This window comes from Nyctibius grandis, chromosome Z (genome assembly GCF_013368605.1).
Source record: "Nyctibius grandis isolate bNycGra1 chromosome Z, bNycGra1.pri, whole genome shotgun sequence".
Classification (NCBI taxonomy): Eukaryota; Metazoa; Chordata; class Aves; order Nyctibiiformes; family Nyctibiidae; genus Nyctibius; species Nyctibius grandis.
Window position 1 is genome coordinate 20,071,859 of NC_090695.1, and position 23,010 is coordinate 20,094,868.

General features: G+C 37.8%; 1 protein-coding gene across 1 annotated transcript in view; it reads right to left on the reverse strand.

Annotated features, from left to right (window-relative positions):
• Positions 1-16,316, reverse strand: part of PDE4D (phosphodiesterase 4D) — a 564,892-nt gene extending 548,576 nt beyond the window's left edge. The window contains exon 1 of the mRNA XM_068422799.1: positions 16,275-16,316. Within this exon, the coding sequence (XP_068278900.1) occupies positions 16,275-16,316 (42 nt within the window). The remainder of the gene's footprint in view (positions 1-16,274) is intronic.
• Between the last annotated feature and the right edge of the window lie 6,694 nt (positions 16,317-23,010).

Sequence of the window (23,010 nt, forward strand, 5' to 3'; positions counted from 1 at the left end):
CAGCCAAGAATTTCAAGTCTTTCCTACACAATCATCCCATATGGCAGCCTTGTAACCTCTGACCACCAGCTAAACAACACACATCTTCAAATACTTCTGCCACTGCTACTGTCCAGTCCATAATTTCAGAGTTTCACACACTCTAATGAAAGGATGCTTACAATGTTATTTCTGTGTTGCCTTGGTGATGTCATGAATGTACTTTTGTTTCTATAGCACCTAGAAAGGAATTCTTACTTTGGAAGTAGATTTGGTTTTGTAGTAACACTGGACATCTGTGATAGACTGCTATATAGGGAAGAACACAAAAAACCTATTTTGCTGAGATTTGTGTAAGCAAGTTTTTATTAGCTACCCTTCTGATTTGTAACATCCAAACTTTTTCCCTTCACCCCAACTAAGGCAAACTGCACACTTCCTTCCCTTCATCGTTTCCTCTCTGAAAATGCTTTTGTAACATGAGTGTTTACTTTAAAGCCCCAGAAGGATTGGGGCAGGGAGGAGGGGAGGGGCTGGGTCATGGACAGAAAAAGGCAGAAAGGAGTGCTAATGTTTGAAGTAGTTGCCAGTATCCTTGACGCACAGCCTTGGGTACACACCAATGTATTGGAATTAAGATTGTGTTAGCAAATTGTTGTTCACTAGGTTGCTTGAAGAGTCACTATACCAGTATTCTTTCCATTCTTCTCAGCCACTCCTGTTCTTGGAAGTAGGAGAGGATATTGAGCACACTGAAACAACCCCAGCAACATCTGTAGCTTTCATGTCTCCTTCAGGCTTTTCAGACTGAACAAGATTCAAAGATTATGATGCTCATTCTCCTTATAATGCAACTGTTTTCTTTTTGGTCCATCAACTGTCTTCAAAATATTGACAGCATGTCATATACAAGTCTGCAGTCCCTGGCTGAACAGACAGTTTTGCTTACGTATCTGCTCTCAAAAAGCCCAAAAGACATCACACAACAATTTGTAAATTTAACTTGCACCAAGATTCTCCCATTCTTATTGACTCATACATAAGGCTGGCAGGGGAAAAGATAAGACTGCATGGACAGCATTACCATTGGTTTAGACATGGTCATCTGTTCCACATCTTTTCTTTAGTGGCTGCATGTTGTCCCGCCATTTAGACTTCTTTGGGTGAGACTGCACTTGACTGAAAGCCAGCATGCAGGAACTCATTTTAGGTAGAAAACAGAGATTAAAAAGCTAAACAACCAAAGTAAGTGTGGAAGGGAGACCATCTTTTTGTCATCAATTTTATATCCACACTATATTGGGTGGATATATTGGTTGGGCATTCAATTGTACATCTTCTGTTTACCACAACCAGGCAGCAAGAAGTAGGAAAATGGTACTTTTGCCCTTTTAGAATGAAGATTCTGGGTTTATAAAACTTCATCATTCCCAGCAAAAACACCTGTGCAAAGCTGCATAGGGGTTTTCAAGGCCACATAAAGTGTACCACTTTCTGTCCCAAATTGCTCCCTTTCTCTTCTGTAAAATGCCAACTAAGGTACCTTAGTAGACCCTTGACAAAAGCAATAAATCAATTTTAGACATATTTTAACTTGTGGTCTACAAAGCCTGAGGGCTTTCTTTTGCCAGACCTTCAAGGCATATTGTAAAGCCAATAGATACTTTTCCTGAGGGAGGGACTTTGTTCCAGGGGAAAAAGTATAATCCAGCTCTGTGAAAGTAGCATTTTGGTATTCTCAACCATATGATATTTACTTTACTGCACTATTAATTTTTTTGTTTTTCCTTAGTGGTACTTTGATGGATGAATTGTATCATATTTATTCTTTCAGTTTATGCATCACAGCTAGTTTTCAATGCTCTTGGAGCCAAAATAATATTCTCTCTCCCAGACTCACTACTTTTACTGTGGCTTCTCTATTACATCTCTATTCATTGATTAAACTTTAGAATAATACAGTGGACTTTTTTTTTATTTATTACTTTGCATTTACCATTTAGAGGGACTGCTCATGGAGAACCACAACCAGAGTAGAGGCTGAAGTTAAAATAGAGCCACAAACAGAAACTGGAACAGCAGAAGGAATTGTTATGCAGTGAGAAACAGAATAAGAACGTATGGTTAACTAAAGGAAAAATTGAAGAGAGACCTAGTAGTTCTGAACACTGAGGGGGAGGGAGAGGAAGGCATGATTAGGGAAGAAATATTATTCCCTAATTTGCATCCCATTTTACCTTTACTATTCTGCTGACTGATATAGTCCATTAGGCAGCAACTCAGTAAATGACTTTATGGTCAGCATAAGCTAATTAATTAACATGTATTTAATTCTAATTAGATTTTCTAGGGGAAAAAAAATATGTTCCTCTTTCCCTTTTCCAATTCCCATATTTTCCATATTCCATTTTCCACACTTTTCTACAAACATAAAATCCTATAGTTGAAGAAAACAGGTGAAGATTTAAGACATACTCAGCCCCAGCTAGCATGTTGAGTTTTGTAATTGGAACAATCAAAACATGGCAGTTTTCTTTCCCAGGGAATTATGCAAGTCACACTTCACTCACTGTGCAGCACACTCGAGATTGATGAGCTTGGCATGACAATATATAAGCTTTAGAGGTTCCATTCTCTACCTCTGCTGCTGACAACTCATCCAAAAGCATAGCCTTGTGGATTATTTAATGTAACAAAACAGGAACGAAAGAAACAGTAGAGAACATTGTCAGTAGGAAATTAGAAAAAGGCAGGAATTTCACATCTCCAAAATATCTTTTGCAAAGGCTGTAGGTAATTGTTGAGAACTCCCACGTTATTAGCTATTCAAAAGGTGCAAGACAACAGTGATTAACTAAACTTGGTACACAAAGTAATTGAAATAAATTACAGAAACATAGTTGTTTTAATTTCTGTTCATCCACAGAGGAATATCAAAGCACTGACTTGGAGCTGAGTAGATCACATCTGTTGTCTGTTATTTTAACTACTTTAATTAAATCTTTGTACCAAAGAGCAGATGAAAAGCAAGACGCAGTCATGAAAATAGCAGAATGCTTGTAAAATAGCAACAGTTCTGATCAGACTTCTGATCCAGTGCCTGATTAAGGAAATATAAATGTTTAGCTGGGACTGCATCACTACACAAGGAGCTGCACAAACAATGAAACCAGGGACAGTTTGGAAAATATGAGGAAGCACTTTCAATAGAGGTATGTATGACAGCTGTTATAACCATGTTCAAAAGTTTTCAGTGTTCCAATTATTTTCTATGTGCTTCTATTACCTAGCAATCTAGAAGACAATTTTTTAAAATCTTTCAATCTAAATAGTAACATAGTAAGTTTTGATTCTTTCAAGAGAAAACACAAAAAGGAAATTCAAGACAGTTATTTTTATATAATTTTATGACCTGAGATTTTTCAGTCTGAGGTGATCCCAAAACACACAGGATGGAAAACAACTAGAAGAGTAATTAAATGGATAAGAAACAGGTATCATCATTGTCTCTCCTTTATACCAGTTTAGTTTTGCTTAAAGGTAGGTAAGATGCAGTGCCATTTGATGATGTAAGAGAGAAAAAGCCACAAGGATTAATGAAAGTTTACATCAGATAGCAATTTTGTGATGCTTACAGCTTAATAGTTTATGGCAAACACTAGTACCTCTCCTTAATGAGGACCCTGCTAACCCTCATCACAGTGCGGGTACTCATTTGATATAAAAGTAATTTTCAGCCTTGCAACAGAATTTAAATTTGAAGTATTAGAGGTATCATCTTTTGCCCTGAGGAGAGCGTAGTTTGAAGAAAAACAGGCAAATATTCAGAGTGTGGAAGGAAAATGGTACAGCATAGACACTAGAAGAAAACTGTAGCTGTCTCCAAACTCCAGTTTAGGGTGGTATTTGGTGGTTTAGACTGATTCTGTATGCAAATGGAGTGAATTGCTAGATAACATGTAGAGTGAGATGCCAGAACAGCCTGCAAAGAAACTTGCAGAAAGGTCCAAGTACAGCCATAACATCATGCTGGTTTTGTCATGGTCACCTCCACCCCGCCTCACTTAGGTCTTATTAGAAAACCACGCATTCTCTACAAAACTTATTATTCACTGCTCTATCTCATCTCATTTTCCAATGTAGTTTCTCTATTTTCTTTCCTAAAACAACACTTTCCAGGGACAAAGGAGCTGCCATGTCAAGAGATGAACACAGAAAGCCTGATTTCTCTATCAAGAGAGGATCATTAAGTAAGAGCTTTTGGCCTGAGATGATTGCTTTATTTTGAAAACTGTGTAGCAAAACCTTCGAGACTTGAGCCTTTTACTGTCTAGATTGTGCCGTTGAGCTGGTTTCTTATGAAGAGACTAACAGCTGAAAACTGTTTCTAGAAGGAAGTTTTTAAAGGTACCAAGAAAACTTCTAACATTTTATTTCCTGAAACAAAGCAACCAAAGAATAGGCCAGAAGTAGATGCTTGTAGATAGATAACAATTTGATTAAAATTTTTCCTCCCTATCCATGTATAAAGTCTTCCCCTCCCACCCTACTTCTTATGCTTTTACGTTGCCACTCAGAAACTACTGTTGCTAAAAAATATCTAGGTCTCAGCATGTGACATGTAATATACATATAGATCCCTGCTGGGAAATCAATGATATGCAATGTTCTGCCTCAGAAAGAGATGGAAGTTGGCTATTAAGTGATATTATTTATAAAGCAAATACAGTGAAAAGAACGCAGACAAGAGTGTGATGGCCTTTGTCTAAGTTTCAAACTTCATATAAAAACCTCAAATAAAAACTCAATTTATTTACCTAACAGAGAAATTGGGCAGTATTGCCTCTGTGTATTTTCAACAGTTCACTTACATTTTAAAGTCAGTTTTCTCAAGACTTGGTAATTAAAAGTTTATCAGAAGAAACACAGTATATATGCTGAAAACAATATCCTTCATCTCATAGAAAATTTGATGTTTTTCTCAATCCCTTAGCCAAAAATATTGAGTATTTAGTTCATTTCTAAAAATCACGTTGCAATCAGTTGTAGCTCGTATTTATTTATAAGCATGCGAATTACCTAAGTGTCACTTTGATATTGCTGCACTGTTTTTTCAGGTGAGCCCTAACTTTTTTTGGTTTGGTTTTATTATTATTATTACATTTTACAGCAAAATGTCCCAATTAGGATGATGTTATAGGATCTGGTAAGACAGCTAACAGAAATAATTGGCTCAGTTTACACATTGTAACAGATTAATTATTTTAGACATTGCGTAATTGCTTTCATTACCTTTCTGGATTTTACATAGGAAAGGAAGATGACTGGTCTAACATCCTATGAGACACTGAGGTAATGTTCTAAACCAGCAGGTAGGACCATGAAATAACTATAAGCAAGTCTGAAAAGCATAGGTGCAAGCCAACAGCTAGGAACCTGAGGCAACTGCAAAGCTTGAAAGTTACACCAAAGAAAGCCTGGTATTCAGGAGGCCACATATGGTAGTGAAATTCCATCAAATTTAAAGACTTCCATTATTTTCTACTCTGAAAAAGAAAAGGTCAAGTCATTAGTAATTGAGCCTCTTGATAGAGTATCCTGAATTAAAAAAAAAAGGGAGGGAAATGAGAACAGAAGCAGAGTACATAGCAATAGGAAAAGCAGATAGATCTGAAAAACAAATAGCTGTCTAGAATGCAGGGTCTGAGATACGAGTGCTAATCCTAGAGCAAGTTTGAGCCTCCTTTATTTTGCCACCTCAGGACTGACAAAGCAGAGGCTGGTAACTCACAAACGGTCTTTTGGAGGCATCAAACTAATAAGCTATTTTTGTTACAACTTACTGAAAGTGTGGTGGGCTGGAACAGTTTTAACTGGTTCTATGAAGAGACAAAAGGGAGGTACTGGAAAATTTCTAGGTTTTCTGCATATTTAAATGTGAAAAATACAAATAACAGAAGTGGAGTATAGAAGGACAAACTGCACAATATTTTTCCCTCTGAGCTTGCTCTCTACAGGGACATGGAACAAATATCTCATAGGGTCTCGTTTGGCCTTTTGGGAATCTTATTCAAGATCTGCTAGAGAGAGTCCAGCGCAGAGCCACGAAGATGATTAAGGGAGTAGAACATCTCCCTTATGAGGAGAGGCTGAGGGAGCTGGGTCTCTTTAGCTTAGAGAAGAGGAGACTGAGGGGTGACCTCATTAATGTTTATAAATATGTAAAGGGCAAGTGTCAAGAGGATAGAGCCAGGCTCTTCTCAGTGACATCCCTTGACAGGACAAGGGGCAATGGGTGCAAGCTGGAGCACAGGAGGTTCCACTTAAATTTGAGGAAAAACTTCTTTACGGTGAGGGTGACTGAACACTGGAACAGGCTGCCCAGAGAGGTTGTGGAGTCTCCTTCTCTGGAGACATTCAAAACCCGCCTGGACGCGTTCCTGTGTGATATGGTCTAGGCAATCCTGCTCCGGCAGGGGGATTGGACTAGATGATCTTTCGAGGTCCCTTCCAATCCCTAACATTCTGTGATTCTGTGATCTATCTCCAAAGTGTCAGCTGCAACCAACCCAAAAGTTTCATCAATGATTTTGGAAACAGGTTTGTCTCCTAGATCCACTTTGAAAATCCAAACATTCACAGGAACCCAACCCCAGCTGTGAAGGAAGAGACCAGCACTTTATAAGGTCTTCTGCTGCACAGCCTTAGCTAAAGATAATGCTGCTTGTCTCCTTCTGCTAAATGTGTTCTCAAACTGATCTATAAAAAGATATGTTCTTTGAAATGTGAGGAAGACCGTTTTTCACTGAGACCAAAAATGAGAGAATGATATTGTCAACTACTTTAAAATCCACAGGGAGGTTGATTTAACTCTACAGAATTGTGACTTTGTAAATTAGTATTAATTCAATACAGATAAGAGAAAAAGATTCCAGAAATCAGTTGGCTAAATATAATCATTAAAGGAATTTAATGAAAAGCAGAACTTCCCTGGAACTTGGACATTTTCTTCCTTTTTTGAAGCTGGATTTTGGTCCAAATCATATCAAAGTTATAAAGGAGAGAGAGAAAAAAAAAGAAATGGACAAACCAGATTTTATCAGATCCTGCAGTTCTGAAGGAAATAGGCAAGAAAGTGAAGATTTAACCAGCACTTTCATGGATATTACTGGGTTTCCCAACCTCAGTCACCAGAAACATCTGGCCAGGGGCTACAGATCATGCAGCTTCCCTGTTTAAAGGCTGGCAGAGGGAGAGTTTGCTGCATTCCATCTCAGATGCTATGTAAGGTAACCAAAGTCAAGTTACTCTAAATGTGGTGCACTAGGTGACATAACCCTAGTATTTTGTAGAAAAGCAAGTTTGCTATTAGCTATTTTCAGGCCTGTATTTGAAATTTTTCTGAATGGAACTACTTATTCATTTAAGGAAAGCTGATCATTATTTTATTCATTAAGGGCTTCCTGATGTAGATTCTTAGCATATGTTTTCTGCATTTCTAGGCTATGTATTTATGTGTGCAGACATGTATGTATACACAGGTAGAAGATGAGATATATTGCATGTATCGCAAGAAAAACAAGTGTATACCATATAAGAAAGAAAAGCTCATTGTGCACATATAATTACAGCTGTTTCTGAAGACACTGCTAAAGGAACACAATATAAATTGTAAAACTCCAATAACAAGTGAGCAGTCTAAGAGTTCAGTGGCAGTCTTAATTACAAAATTTACTGTTCTCATCAGCCTACTCAAACTTTAATAGTACTCAACTGTTACTCGCATTCTGTTTCAAATTCTTTACGTCTCCTGTTGCTGCCAGTGGCCAAAGAACAGTAATCCTTGCCAGGGAACTATCTATGTTTTTCCATAACAACTTGCATGAAACCATTTCCATTTTCAACAAAAATATCTAGCAAATTATTCTGCCACTGACTACACTCTTTGTTCCCCTACAAACATTCTTCATGTAACTGCTTCTTACCACTCTTTAGTACTGTTAGCATTTATATCTATCATACTTCCAACTGCTTGTCATTTGTCTATTTCTGTTAAAACTATTTAATATTTATATTGCAAGTGTGCCAAGACCTCATCATGCTGGAGAAGAAGTTGTTCTAGCCATTGCAGGTACTCTGACAGACACAGGGTTATTGACCATAATAACCTGCAATTTAAAATGTCAAGTGAAAGAGAAGGAAAGGAATGTACTTTAGGAAAGGAATTACACAATATTGCATTTCCCTCAATATATAGCGTGCATCAGTCACATGCTTGTTCCCCTTATGTGCCCCTCACCCTATCAGCATGTCAGCCTTCTCCTAGGTACCATTTCAAAATTTGGTCTGAAAGAGGGAATCAAAAGATGCAGTGATCACAAACTGAAAAGCCTGAATGACCACCTTCATACTTAAAGAAGAGAACAGTGTGGAGAAACTCAGTCATGGATTAGAAATATACAGAAATAAATAAGTGGGAAAGAAAAGTAGGGAGAGACCATGTTCATAGAATCATAGAATGGTTTGGGTTGGAAGGGACCTTAAAGATCATCTGGTTCCAACTCCCCTGCCACAGGCAGGGACACATTTCCTCTAGACCAGGTTGCTCAAAGCCTCATCCAACCTGGTCTTAAACATGGCCAGGTGTTGTTTGAATCTCTGATACAACTGTTATTTAATTACATTATCCACCACTTTCACACTTTTCCTCTACTCCTCCCCTGACCATCAGCTTCCTTTAGTGTTAAGTGCAATGTGTAAAGTCCTGATCTTTATAGTCTTTCTTCCTAATTAAGCTGCTCCAGGCCCTCAGTCATTTCAGTTATCTACTGTTTCCTTTCCTTTCCTAACCCTTTATTCTGTATTTCATTTAAGTTTACATGCTTTAAGGTAAGTATATTCTGTTACAGTCATAGAGTGGGATCTTCAGGTTCATTTAATTTTATTTTCACCTCTGTAGTAAATTATTGCAAAAGTGAGAGTGATACCAGATGGTTCAATTTAGCAACAGTTTAGCAAGAGTAGGCCTCAGAGTAGGCTCTAAAGGCCTGCTCTGTGTTACCTTTACACAGAACAAACTTTCCGGTCAATAATTTTCCTTTTAGCTAGAATAATAACAATAGATTCTGAAGCAAACTACATGTTTTGTAGATAGAGTTTGTTTATGGGATTGACAACAAGGTTCTAGTAAATAATGATTCATTCTGTTTACACTTAGTCCCAGAAAAACAAAGGTCTCTGCTAATTATATAAGGCCAAAAGACAAAACAAAACTGTAGAGAACAACTTTGTGATGTCTAAATTAACTTGATTCATAAACTCTTGTGTCAGAGGAGAGATAAGTTCAAAACGATATCTTCTTCTTGGGAACACATGTACTTGTAAACAAGAAGGCCTCGACCACGCTTGCGCACAAGCACGATTAAAGGGGAATTGCGACCACCAGCAACCCCCAGAGACCACCCAAGACCCCTTCCCCAATTTAGTACGCGTGCGTAAAGACATTACGTAACGCATTACATAACGTGTTATGCATAAGTTTTCTTTTTGGAATGCGTGGGCTTTTCTCGGGATTATGTATATAAGGAGCAAGCTTTTGTTCTTAGGTGTGCATGCTAGGAGAGATCCCCCATGCACCCAGAGCTGCAATAAACCAATGTCGGCTTTCTAAACTATCATTTGGTTTGGAGAGTTTTCTTGGTTACTATTTTCCGGTAACAAGAGCAGTTTCCCTCAAACAGCAAAAACAAGAGGCTGGAGCTGGTATCAGAGAACAAGAACTAGTAAGCAGTAAAACACAGAAGCAGGTGTAATTCTGATACAAAAGGCTGAGACCTCCCAGCCCTTCCCATGAAAAAGAGCCGGAACAACCCACTGTGCCTTTCGCAGATGGCCTGAATTCCAAAACTGTGTGGAAAGACTCAGAAGTATAGAAGTAATCTGTATTGCTACGAAGATACAACCTCACATGTAGACAATTATCCTTGGAGATAGGAACAACAGGATGCCACTGACACAATGTGCAAGAATTTCAGAAAGTAAAGACTCACTACACTTTGCACTTTTGCTAGTGTATCTGAGCTGTAAAGTCCTCTGTCACATCCACTTAAAACATCAAGAGAATTTTTCTGTTGATGTAATTTAAACTAAATAAATGCTATCAGCCCACAGATTATTTTTTAAATCTGCATAAATGTGGATGACATTTCAGCTACAGGTGAGGCTTGTTATGTTCATTAGCATATAGGTGGGAGTATTTTCATGTTCCAAAATGGTGCAGTTATAAGTCGCAAACTTCTAAGTACTGCCCAAGCCTGACTTGCTTTAAAAAGGCTGGAACTTAGTTAAGAAGGTAGGCAGGAGATAAACCAGGAGATGAGTCATGAAAAAAAAAAGAGAGAATGATGACAAAAGCGTGTGCATTAATGTCAGAAATATCAGAGGCAGAAGGAAGAAAAGCATGGAGAACAGATTTTGAGATCTGATCAAAATAGGATGGCTGGAAACATTAGTCGGAACATCTAAGAAAGACTGGAGAGGGTGGAAGACAGAAAGGAAGAAATCCAGATTGAGTGGGAGGAAAGAAGCATATTTGCAATTGCTTTGTGTGGAATACACTAGTATCTTCCTGCTATAGAAATTTTTCTTTCTCTCCAAAAGATAATCCCACAATTAAAAAGGGACTGTCAAATGTACACATATGAATACAGTAAATTGACCCAAAACAATTTAATCACTAGTAATTGACTATGAAATGGGTTAACTTATTAGAGGTCAAATCCAGCCATTCTTTCTCAGACTGGACTCTCACCATGGACATAAATTACTAGCCCCTGTAGAAGGAATGTTAGAAAGCATGCAGAAAGGTTTAAAGTTGCTCCAGGCATTACTTACTCTCTCTTCAGGCATTTCCTGTGCATCAGCTGCTCCTTTGCTTAAGGGAACTTGCTGCTTAAAATGTTTATTCTGCCAGGCAACCACAGTAACTGACATTAAGGGAAAAGCAGCAGCACTGAGTGGGCTTCAATTTGCCCTTTAGCAATGTCTCCCCTTTGCCTTTTCTATCCCTTCTTTCCTTTGCAAAGGCTGTATTACAGATGGAGTGGTGGAAGAAGGCAAAGAATACATAATGTAATTGCTTCCCATTAATAAAGAATGGTTAGTCCAAGCAATCTCCCTCTAAGTATCCTTCCATCAGCTAACAAATGGACCTAACCACTGGCAATGAGAGAAAAATCAATTTATTTGGAAGTAATGCAAATTTATTAGTTTCTCCCATTTCTGTTGATGAATTGGTTACTTAGAACTATTAACCTAAAGCAAAAATTGCTGTCTGATAGAACTGCACTGTGACAGAAAAGGGCCAGGAAGTGAACTTATTTGCAATTCCTTCACACTCACTGTGGAGAATTACATCACTCTACTCTTTGGTGTAGAGTATCTTACCCTACTGCTGAACAGCTATTCTAGGTGGTGAGCAGAGGAATGTACTAGATTTGTCTGGGATACGCAGGATTACCTTCCCTCTCCCTGACCATTTGCTTACAGAAGGAGTGGTGGACAAAAAGCCCCTGGCTCTTGTTATCTCTGTGAATCATAATCTAAGCAGAAATGAGCATAGGAATAAAGGAAGTCTTTAGCTTCCTCTTCACTCCCCCACATCATAAGCAAAGGGTATGACAATCTAGCCTTAAGTACTCTGGATGAAAACATCTCAGTGAGTCACCTGTTTGCAAATAGCTCTCCACCGTCCTTTGCGCTTCATTTCTATGGGTGCTCCGTGTCTGCTTTGCATTCGCATGAGTTCCACCCCACCTCCTCCACACCCGCCTCCCCTGCAACTTCTGCACACAGCTAAACTCTCAGAAGCTTTGCTGCAATCTCTCTGAGCATTCGCTTTTGAGGTCCAGCATCTTTTGATCTCATCAGTAGTCACAACTTTGCTTTTAAAGTTTTGATCATAGAATGAGACAGCTATTTTTTCTCCTACTAATGATAGGTAGTTTATCCAGAAACTACAGTTGTTGAAAATACACCTTTTATATGTAATATATTTATGAATTCCAAACAGTCTCACACTTCTAGCCTTTTACAGATATTTTTAAGTTAAAAGGCTGACCAAATACTGTTGAAGTACACAGCAGCCTTTGTTCTTCAAAACAGCATAAATGTTCTAATTTTGTTTTCTGCCCCCTGATCTTTTTTTTGGTTGTTGTTGAAGCTGTTGAAATTCCACAGTTAAGCAGGCCCAGTTGCTAAACATATCCTCTTGGTTGGTTCATTTTCTTGCAATATAGCTACTTTCTGATTTCACAAGAGTTGACTCACTTCTGACACAATGTTCCAAGATGAACACCCACACAGTGTAACATTCAGACTTCATTCTTTTCTCCGCGTACACTAGCACTCTGAAAGTAGAATCTTACTTCCTTTAGCTGACGAAATATGCCTCCAGTACACTCCCATAGAAATCTAGTTATTATAATACTCTACTGAAAAGTTATTTACTATTGATGGTGTATTAATCATCAGAAAAGCTGTGCTAATTTAACTGAAGACAGGATGAAACTTGGGTTTTAAAAATACCAGTTAATAATGTACTTCATCGTACTTTTTGATAGAGAACAAATTATGTTCAAATTTATAAATCTGTCTGTAGAAATATATTGGCTTGTTCATCCAGTTATGAAAACAGTATGAAGCCCTTCTAAAACACAATTAATAAAGTTCAGTGTTTTATTAGAAAAATATTCAAAAAAGTCCCCTCCCATAGCTGACCAGTACTAACTAAAACCCCTATCCTATGCTAGAAGTAATTTTGTAAGGGGTAGGGGAGAAAACCATATTAAACGGAGGGAGGGAGTGAGGGAAAGAAGAACATTTAGCTGTATTTTCAGAAGCACCAGATGGTCAGTCATGGAAGTTAAAACAATAAGATACCTAGAATATTCTAAGCAATTCAAGACACCAGGCAAATAGGCATTTCAGGAAAGGAGGAATTTATTTGTGAGGAAACCATTTAAAGAAACAAAAAGCTACCTAAGGAAACTGACTAAGAGGGACTAGATACAGTATGCATAGATTGAAAGGACATAAATACAGACATCCTCACTGAATGGTGTGAGCAAGAGAAAGAGATGACTACTGTATAAACCCTTATTACAAAACAGTCAAATGCAACTCCATAGGCTACCAACAGTAGAATGAATAACAGTACTGTGCAAACCAGCCAGAGAGAGGGCGGAGGACTAGCAGGATTATACATACTGTGCTGTCTGAGCACTTGAAGTACAAGCAATGGAATAAAAATCTATTAGAGAAAGTTTAAAAATAAATATTAACAACATATTTTCAATGACAAGATCACTTGAAAATGATTTTTTTAAAGCAGTATTAGACATATTGTCAGGAAAAAAATTATAATAATGTCTTTTATATCTGCAGTTGGTATTATTCTACACTGTTAAACTAAGCTTCAGCTGGTTCATGACACACAGTTAGTTCTACATTTGGTGAAAACCACGAAATGTTAGCACATATCTGCAAGTTCATCTTCCGTATTAGATAAACTTTCTTCAGTGACATCTGAAACCACTGAACCAAGACTTTGATTGCCATGCTTCCTAGAAACATAAAGTTATTGAACTTTCAGAACTTAATTTCACAGAATATATACTAAGTCATTTGTACTAAAATATGAAGATCTTTTGGATTACTACAGATGAATGTATTTGATAAAAATTTATTCTGTTAACTTGAACTGAAATAATGCTGGTCTTTCCCCAAAATTTGACCATAACTCATTAGATCAGCTAACATCATTAAAATTTTATGTTTTACAGGCTTTTAAAAATTTTATGGACAGCCTCATGCTTCACATAATTTCTCAACAGGTCAAACGACATCAACAGTGAAGCTGTATTAAGCACTCTGAATACCTGTCTTCACTTTATTGAGACATATCAGACTGTTTATTTGATCCACATATCGCCCTCAGCAAGTTTGCTGATGACACCAAGCTGTGCGGTGTGGTCGACATGCTGGAGGGAAGGGATGCCATCCAGAGGGACCTTGACAGGCTTGCGAGCTGGGCCTGTATGAACTGCATGAAGTTCAACAAGGCCAAGTGCAAGGTCCTGCACGTGGGTCAGGGCAATCCCAAGCACAGATACGGGCTGGGTGGAGAAGGGATTGAGAGCAGCCCTGAGGAGAAGGACTTGGGCTTGATGGTTGACAAGAAGCTCAACATGAGCCGGCAGTGCGTGCTTGCAGCCCAGAAAGCCAACCGTATCCTGGGCTGCATCAAAAGAAGCATGGCCAGCAGGTCAAGGGAGGTGATTCTGCCCCTCTACTCCACTCTCATGAGACCCCACCTGGAGTACTGCGTTCAGCTCTGGGGCCCCCAACATAAGAAGGACATGGAGCTGTTGGAGCGAGTCCAGAGGAGGGCCATGAAGATGATCAAAGGGCTGGAGTACCTCTCCTATGAAGACAGGCTGAGAGAGTTGGGGTTGTTCAGCCTGGAGAAGAGAAGGCTTATAGCAGCCTTCCAGTATCTGAAGGGGGCCTGCAGGAAAGCGGAAGAGGGGCTTTTTACAAGGGCATGTAGTGATAGGATGAGGGGGAATGGATTTAAACTGAAAGAGGGTAGATTTAGATTAGATATTAGGAAGAAATTCTTGACTGTGAGGGTGGTGAGACACTGGAACAGGTTGCCCAGAGAAGTTGTGGATGCCCCCTCCCTTGCAGGGTTTAAGGCCAGTTTGGATAAAGCTTTGAGCAACCTGGTCTAGTGGAAGGTGTCCCTGCCTGTGGCAGGGGGGTTGGAACTAGATGAACTTTAAGGTCCCTTCCAACCCAAACCATTCTATGATTCTATGATATCAAACTGTGGCACTGTGATGAATTTAGCATACTTCTGTCACTTTCACCCTATGGCTATACATACAGACACTGATAGTATGTACATTAAAATTACAGGAAAGAAAAAAATCATCTACATAGAGAGAATTTTTTTAAAAATAATTTCTTAAGAATAAGCCAAAAAGAACAACTGCTCCCAAAGGCTAGGAGTTCAAGCAGATATAACCTGCCAGATTCAGGAGCTCCACACCAGGCCTGGTCAGAGATGTCTGCTCTGCCTTCTCACACCTGAGAGAACAGGGAGGAACTTGAGCAAATCTGAAAAGTCAACTAAGCTCATCCTCTTGGTCCAAGAACCAATCCCACTTGATTAGGAAACTGAGGCAGCAAAGGGGACAAGGAATCAGACACACCAAGGCATTAGTGGTGACACAGCAGAGACAGCAGTCCCAGTGTCATTACAGGGCAAGGTAGAAGATACTCATGGGAAAATAAAAAATCTGGATCCAGAGTGGTTTGGAATATTTCTCAAGTGAACTCTGTTTACATACAGGCTGGGAGCCCCTCAGAAAACAAGGAAATATAACTGTACCCTCTGTCCTTGTAGACGCAGTTCTTGCACTGGAACTTTTCTTTCCTATTACCACTTATCAAATCACTTAAATAAAGTGTCCTTGTCTCTTAGGAGAAGGGGCATATTCAACAGCTTAAACATAGCAGTAGCATATCAGAAAGGAACATTCAGTTCTTGTCTGTGCCTGTAAGGCAGAGTCATTGGTATATAATACCACACATTAGTGCTGTTCCATGAGCATCTGGAAGACAGAAAAGGCTACAGCAGCATCCAAACCTCTCTATTTTCAGTAGTACTCTTGAATACTGGGAGACATAGATACATAGGACAAAAAAAAAAACACTACAAAGACCAGAAAACAAACAAAATTAAGCCTCATCCAAATCTATGTGTATATTATTAGCATATTGTCTCATTGGTCTCCTGGAACATGACAGTCAACACTTCAACAATGCATTATCAAATCAAGTGCAGTCCCTGATACCAACATCAGTGCAGGGGCATACATTTATGACTGAGTACATTATAGGTAATATGTAAGCTTATATTTCAATGATTGCTCAAGAAAGAACTAATTTTTAATAGCTGTGTGAAATACAGCTGAAAAATGAATGTCTCAATTAAAAAAATAACTCAAAAACATAGTACTATTTAATAATCTTACCTCTGTGTGTGCAAGTCATACATACATATTTATTTAGGCTACAGATACAAGAACAGGGTACAACTAACGAAGATTTCATCAGAGTTGCTATCCTACTCAGAAAGTGGTATTTGAAAGGCTAACACAGCACATAAGTAGTATGGAATAATATTGATAATAAAAATAGAAGCAAGGAAAAGAAAACGTTCTACTCACACTTTTGCTCCTCCCATGTAAAGTACAGGTATTCTTGTTCATGGTGACTCTATGACTAAATCAGAAATGTTCTGCAAGTTTCAGGGGAGAGGCTTTATCCCTTGACCATCCAAATACCAGCTGTTATACTGAAAGAAATAAATTTATCTCATTAGCATCAAGGTCTTTGCAAGTTGTACAACACTTAGGCATAAGCCACTGCTTCAGTGTATAAAAGCTGCAAACGTTCTAAGATCCAGTAGAGCAGATGTTTCGTGTATCACTAAATCATACAACGTGTACAGTTACCTTGAACCATACAACAAGCATATCCATGAACAGTGCATGCTTTCCAGTCAGTAAAACATGCATGCCTTCCTAAACAGTTACAGAAGGTTACAGACTTCTGAAGCCAGGCTTTCTGTCAGTTATTTAACTAGCTATCGGCAGTGGTTTTGTAATCATTAAATAAGCCTTACTGGGTATTTTTATCCAGTTTCTCAACCTGAAGGGATCTGTTAATTTATATGCCATTCAGACCAGCAGACATATGCTAAATTTAAGGGAAGAAGGTCAGCTAGAGTAATTTTCAAATGCAGGTGCCTAAGGATGTTTAAACCAGCAGTTTGATACTTTCATATAGTTGTCAGAATTTGACAAATTGGTCTTTCTATTATAATAATAACTAAACAAAAGCCCTAGCAACTGATGATGCCATGGCAGCTTTGAAATGCAGCATTCATCAGCCTCTGGGTAAGTGCATAGCAGTAATCATGGAAGAGTAGAGTTACAGGGAAATTCATATGTCCTGGGATTAGGCAGTTGAAAGATCTATATTCTCATTTGGGCCAGGTACATCTCTGCACACATTTTTTTCCTTAGTTCTGTCAGCCAAAGACGAGGTAAAGTGCAATTTCTGACCAACAGAGCTGTTCTAGTAAAATCTCCTAATTACAGGTATGGCGTATTTCCCTCACGGGCAGACACATCACTGATGCAACTCATATGGGTGCAAGAAATATTTTCCTAGGTTAGGCATCATCTACACAAGCATAATTTTGCTAGTGTAATGTCCTGTTTTAAAATGACTAAGTTTTTGAGAATCTCCAAAGCCCACCTCTGCCAAAACAGAAAATGAACTCTTCAATATCAGTATGATACTAAAACCCAAATATATTCACACAGATATAGACACATACAGGTGTAGTTTCCTCCCCTCACAGGAGAACATCGTGACCTGTGACAGATCTAAAAGTCTAGTTTTTCTTCATAAGAAACCCACACATCTCAACACATGAGCAAGTCTCCAGCACACTGCCTTTTGATTTGTTTTCTAAAACATCTTCTTCTTTCTAAACACTTCCTTCAGATAAATAATAAATATATGTTGATTATTTATGTATTTAATTATTTATAGGCAGCATCCAGTAACAGAGAAGCAAAGTCAACTGTTGAGGAAAGAGCTAATTTTTTTCCTATTCAGATATCATATACACAAATATTGTTGTTGGCAGTTTTACAACAATGAAATACAGGATCTAATTTGCGATTAGAGCTGCAGAAGCTACACCTCTTTGTGGTCCTGCTGGATGCCCTTCAGGGTAACCAAGTTAGCCTCTGACCCAGTGTGATGGAGTTATAGTTGCCTCCTCCCTATTGATTGACTTCACCTACCACTCAGTAGTTATTTACAAAAGTGAAACAAATTCCAGCATTGTTTTTGCATCATTGCCCAGAGCCTGTAACCATGGACATATAGTTGGGCCTAGTCTGACAGTTCTTGAGGGTAGTGCTGTCCGGCTTATGTATAATGTCACATTGTAATTGACAAGATGAATCAGCTGTTGCAGATCGCATTCGTGTCAATGGCCACACAAACAAGTCCGTTGGATTTGTGAGATGAAGTGGTCATCAGAAACATCAGAGACCATGAGCGACTGGTGGAAGAGGAAAATTATTTGAGTGGACTGGACTTTATTAACTCAGAAATTGATGGTTTGGCATGGTGTCATCCTTCCACCCGGAATGACAGTCTTGCCAGGCTGCCAGAGGTGTATAAGATGCCTACCTCTCCGAGTTTCAGGGGCATTACCATTAGCCCACACTCCATGGAGACACAGAGTGAGGAGGGGGACGAATCCTCACTCCCAAAACCATGGCTCAATTTTCGCTATTGGCATCAACACTTATTCTGGCTACCAGTGGAGATTTGCCAATCAAGGGTACACTGGTTGTGAAGGTCCTGGACAAAAATCCATCATGTCCATACTGTAGGAAAAGGGTAGGAAAAACATCAGTACTGATTGAATATCTAAAGAGAGTGCATAGAAAGAGAAAGATCTTATTCCAGGATTCCCTGTAATCCACCAAAAGAAGCAAAAGCAGTATTTGTATTGTTTCTGCATGTAGATGATAGTCTTTATGTGAGAAACATATGAATCAAATCAGTAGATTTGGGAGAACATAGGAGGTGAGTAGTGGAGACTGCACTGAAAAAAACCCACAAGATCTTTATCAATTTTTTGGTAATTGTTGTAGGTTTTTTTTAACAGAATTTACATTCCTATAAAACTATCTTATTATAAAATATTCATATACTACTCATATACTATACGTAACATATATGAATATATATAGGTACACATAAAAGGCATATCTAAGTTTTGTGAAAAGAAAAAAGAACTTTCAGTGACAAGTCTTTTACTTGTCATCTCTACATACAAATCAGTATCCACAAAAGAGTACCTTCACATTACTTTTTCTATTTAAAATAGCTACAGGATGAAGTGGACACAAAAGTAAATAAATCATTGCTTAATCCATTTCAGCAATGCTCAAAATACACACAGGAGAAAAATATACTTAGTTAATTAAACTAGTTAATGCATTTAGATAAAATTCACAGACGTCACATAAAATATCTGGGTCTATGTATGAAACTAAGGTACAAGTTTATGGCTTTAACTCAGGAAAGCAGTAATAGCACATTAAATGGGAGTCAATTATTTCTTTCACGTATTAAGAGACTTTCTGTCTTAAACACTTTCAGTCATGTTTGTGTGAACATCCATAAGGTATAAATCCATACCACAGCCAGAAAGCAGGACAGCAGAGTTCTTACAGAATACAAGAGAAAAACAAAGGCTGTTCATTGCTAGGATGAAGTTTGAAGACATTACTTCTTGCCCAACGCACATTTGATCAAAGAGACTGAAGAACATTCCCTATTTCTCTGTGGATATAATACCTAAAATCGTCACATGACATCACAAGAAGAGACCTCATTGAACCAGCGCAGAGGTGCTTCCAGCAGCCAGACTGGTGCTGTTTATTGTAACAGGGATATGAGTCATACAGACAGATGCCCTACTTTCAGACCTTTAAAGTTTCCCAAGTTTTCATTCAAAGCACTATGAACCTTATGCCTATTGAACATAACAGATACGATCAAAATATTAGCCAAAGAAATAGTGCAAACAGAAGGTATTCATAGTGGACTTCAAACAGAACCATATATATACACTTTTATTTCATCACCTTAGTCATTAAGCCTTAGTAAGTGGTATTCATAAAGAAACTGTCAAATACAACAAAGACGGACAAAAAAACTAGTGACTTCAAATTGAAGATTTTTCTGATATTGCTTAGCTTTTAAACAATAGAGGACAATCAAAATGCAAATGCTTCTACTGAGTTGGTAGCTCAATTAAAAGACATTTTTATTTTTCTGAACAGGAGACTGAGAGATGATAAAATAAATACAAAAACAACTTCCTATTTGTGTTCTGTTTCTAGCTGTATGCTTTCCTATTCTTTCAAGATATTTGCATGGAGTGGAGGTCTGCTAAGTAAACCAGCATAACCACACAAAGCAAAGCACTATCATTCACTTCAGGAAATTCTAAGTTTAGAAAAAATAATCATTGCTGCACAATCTTATAGACTTGCTCTCTTTCTGCTTGCCAGATAGCCTAAATTACTTTAATTTTATTTATTTTTCAAAAACATTCACTAAAATTTGCAGAGGCATACCTTGAACTAGCCAGGAAGCTCTTATGTTGTTTCTATATTTATGACTTGACCCTGAACAACCTGGAGTGTTTAATGCTTGTGTACAACAGCTGCCCATCCACTCTCTACCAGGCATTTAACAAACAGAAACTAATGTGAAGACATTGTCTTCCATGAGGAGTTAACACTCTGCATGCCTATAAATTGTGCTTGCTCACTCTTACATACATAGTTTAAGTTTGTTTACCTCAGGTACTTACCTAAAACCTGAGCAAAGGGATTTCAATATACGAATTCAGAATGGAGTGATTTTGGGGAGCAGACTGCTGGCAGCTAGCAAGATTATAGTACTACTTATTATTTTACTAAATCTGACTCTAAAGGCACCTGTGACTGTATCAGAGCTGCATTTAATAAAATATAGCTCGAGGCTTAAGTTTTTTCTCCTTTCTGATGACAACAATACAAATGTTAAGCTTTATCATTTGGAAATATTCATGATCTAGAAAGATTTTAAACAGTGATTTAGGTTGCTAATCACTGTCTAAAATCTTCCTATAAAAGGTGTAACAAGGACTCAAGATATGGCTTACTCCCTGTTGCCACCCAACATCCATATGCATTAGTGAGAAGAAGAACTCATACTGTTAATCTCTGAAGTGTCTCTATTTCTGAGCAGTTCTGGGCTGATAAGGTAGCCAAATTCTTTAAAATAAAAAAAAATAGGGAAAAATGCACATCATACAGGATTAGAGATCTCTTGAATGATCTGCCTGTCTCTCTGATCTGCTGTAAAAGACATGGCACTGTTCTGAAAAAATATGGTGTTTACAGATTTTAATCTCAGAGACAAGCAAAGCATGGTCCCTTTACAGCAACTGAGGATAAAAATCCAAAAGGCCTGAGCTTCTCTCTGAAGTGTATGACTCATTCAGTGGCCAGGACTGATTCTGGAACACTTTAATGTTGGCTTGTTTAATTTCAGTTGGAGTTGCTGTTCAGGGACATTGTTCTTCCCCGGCACAAGAGCATACAAAAGAAAAAAGCTGAAACAAAAGAGCAAAGACTCTCCAGTGAATCTGTTAAGCCACACTGATGAAATTTTCAAAAGTAACAGGCTGTGAAAGACCTAAACAAGTAAAACAGATGTGGAAGAAAGGCAAAAGCATGAGGAGGAAAGAGATCACAAAATACAAATGCATTTAGATCCATCTTCTTCCAGAGTACGTGCTGAATTTTTATTCATCCCTTCTATGCTAAGCAAGACACTGTATTTCTCTAGTTATTATGATTGAGTAGGAAAAAAACAGCTTGTACATATAGGCTGTTACTGACATATGAGAAATCTATAATTAAGAGAGACCTGTGCAAATAAATGCTTGAATATTCAAGGCCAAATATATTCCTATTATCATGCTACTGGCCATGTATTTCCTTAACCATCTGGTAAAGCATAACCCAGAAATCAGTCAAACGTGCCTAGCTAGACTAGCTTTTACCTCCTTTCATTCAATACAATGTATTTTTCTATATAGTCTACTTCACACTGCAGGCATTTTTCAAAACCATGGATTTCTTCAGAACAGAGAGAAAGCAATTTAAATAATAAAGTGCATGGTAATGTGTAAAGCAAATTAGTTCCATAGTTCTACAGAAAACAAATATCCAGAAACTGATGCTGAAAACTGAATGACCCTGCCAAAATCTCAGCTATTTTAATTTATTTTAGAACAGTGGAACTTATAGGGAATGTCATAATATCAAACAATGTATATAACATCTCTGTTTATATACATTTACACTGCTTTTGAAAAAGCATAATTAGCATAAATGTGAGCATTTCACATTATTTACATTTGGCTAAATGCAGAGCAATCAAAAACAGGAATGTTGTACCAAAAAAATTTCAATGTTATATGGTGGAAGGGGCGGGGGGAGAAACCTTACTTGTATTATTAAACTGAAAAGCTGATAATTTCTACTTTCCTTATATTCTCCAAAGTTAAAAACACTTTTATAAAAGCCTGTGTTTCAGAACTACAAGGGAGTTCCCTGGAGAAATGTAGTGTATACAACATTAATATCTCTGGAGAGTACATAAAACCAGCATTTAAACATGGCAAACAGACCAAATTTGTTCATAAGTGTTTTGTATTTTAGTGCTTTTTTGGAATTTCCTGTTCCTACAATAACCTCTTCTGTTAGCATGAATGATATGTAAACAATATCTCCAGTGGAGAAAATTGGAATTTTGACACTGATCCAGGCAATATCAAAATTTAATTTCGGTAGAACAGACATGAACTCTTGTCACACTTGCAGAAAACTGTATTTTCAGCCATTCTTCTTTAATTTTTCAAAGGGAAATAGTATTTACCATTATTCAAGTTAACAATAATGCTTCTGCAAGTACTAATCACAAATCTGGCAATCAGCTAACATGAATATTTTTACTGTCAGCCCTTGATTGTTAAGTACTGTACCCCTACTTTTTGTTTTTGGAGTTGCAAATTCCCAAGATGTTATTGAACAAAATTAAGAAATACTGGAGGATTACTTTCCTATAAATTTTCTCCAACAACTGAAATGCAGGTTGTGAGAACAACTTTTCAGAAAATTTTTACAGCCTATGCAAGAAGAAGACGACTTCTATTTTCAGAAGTTCTTTGAGAAGGCATATTACTGTATTCATACAATGCACATATTGATGTCCCACAATTCTGAGGACTCACTAGTAGAAACGTCA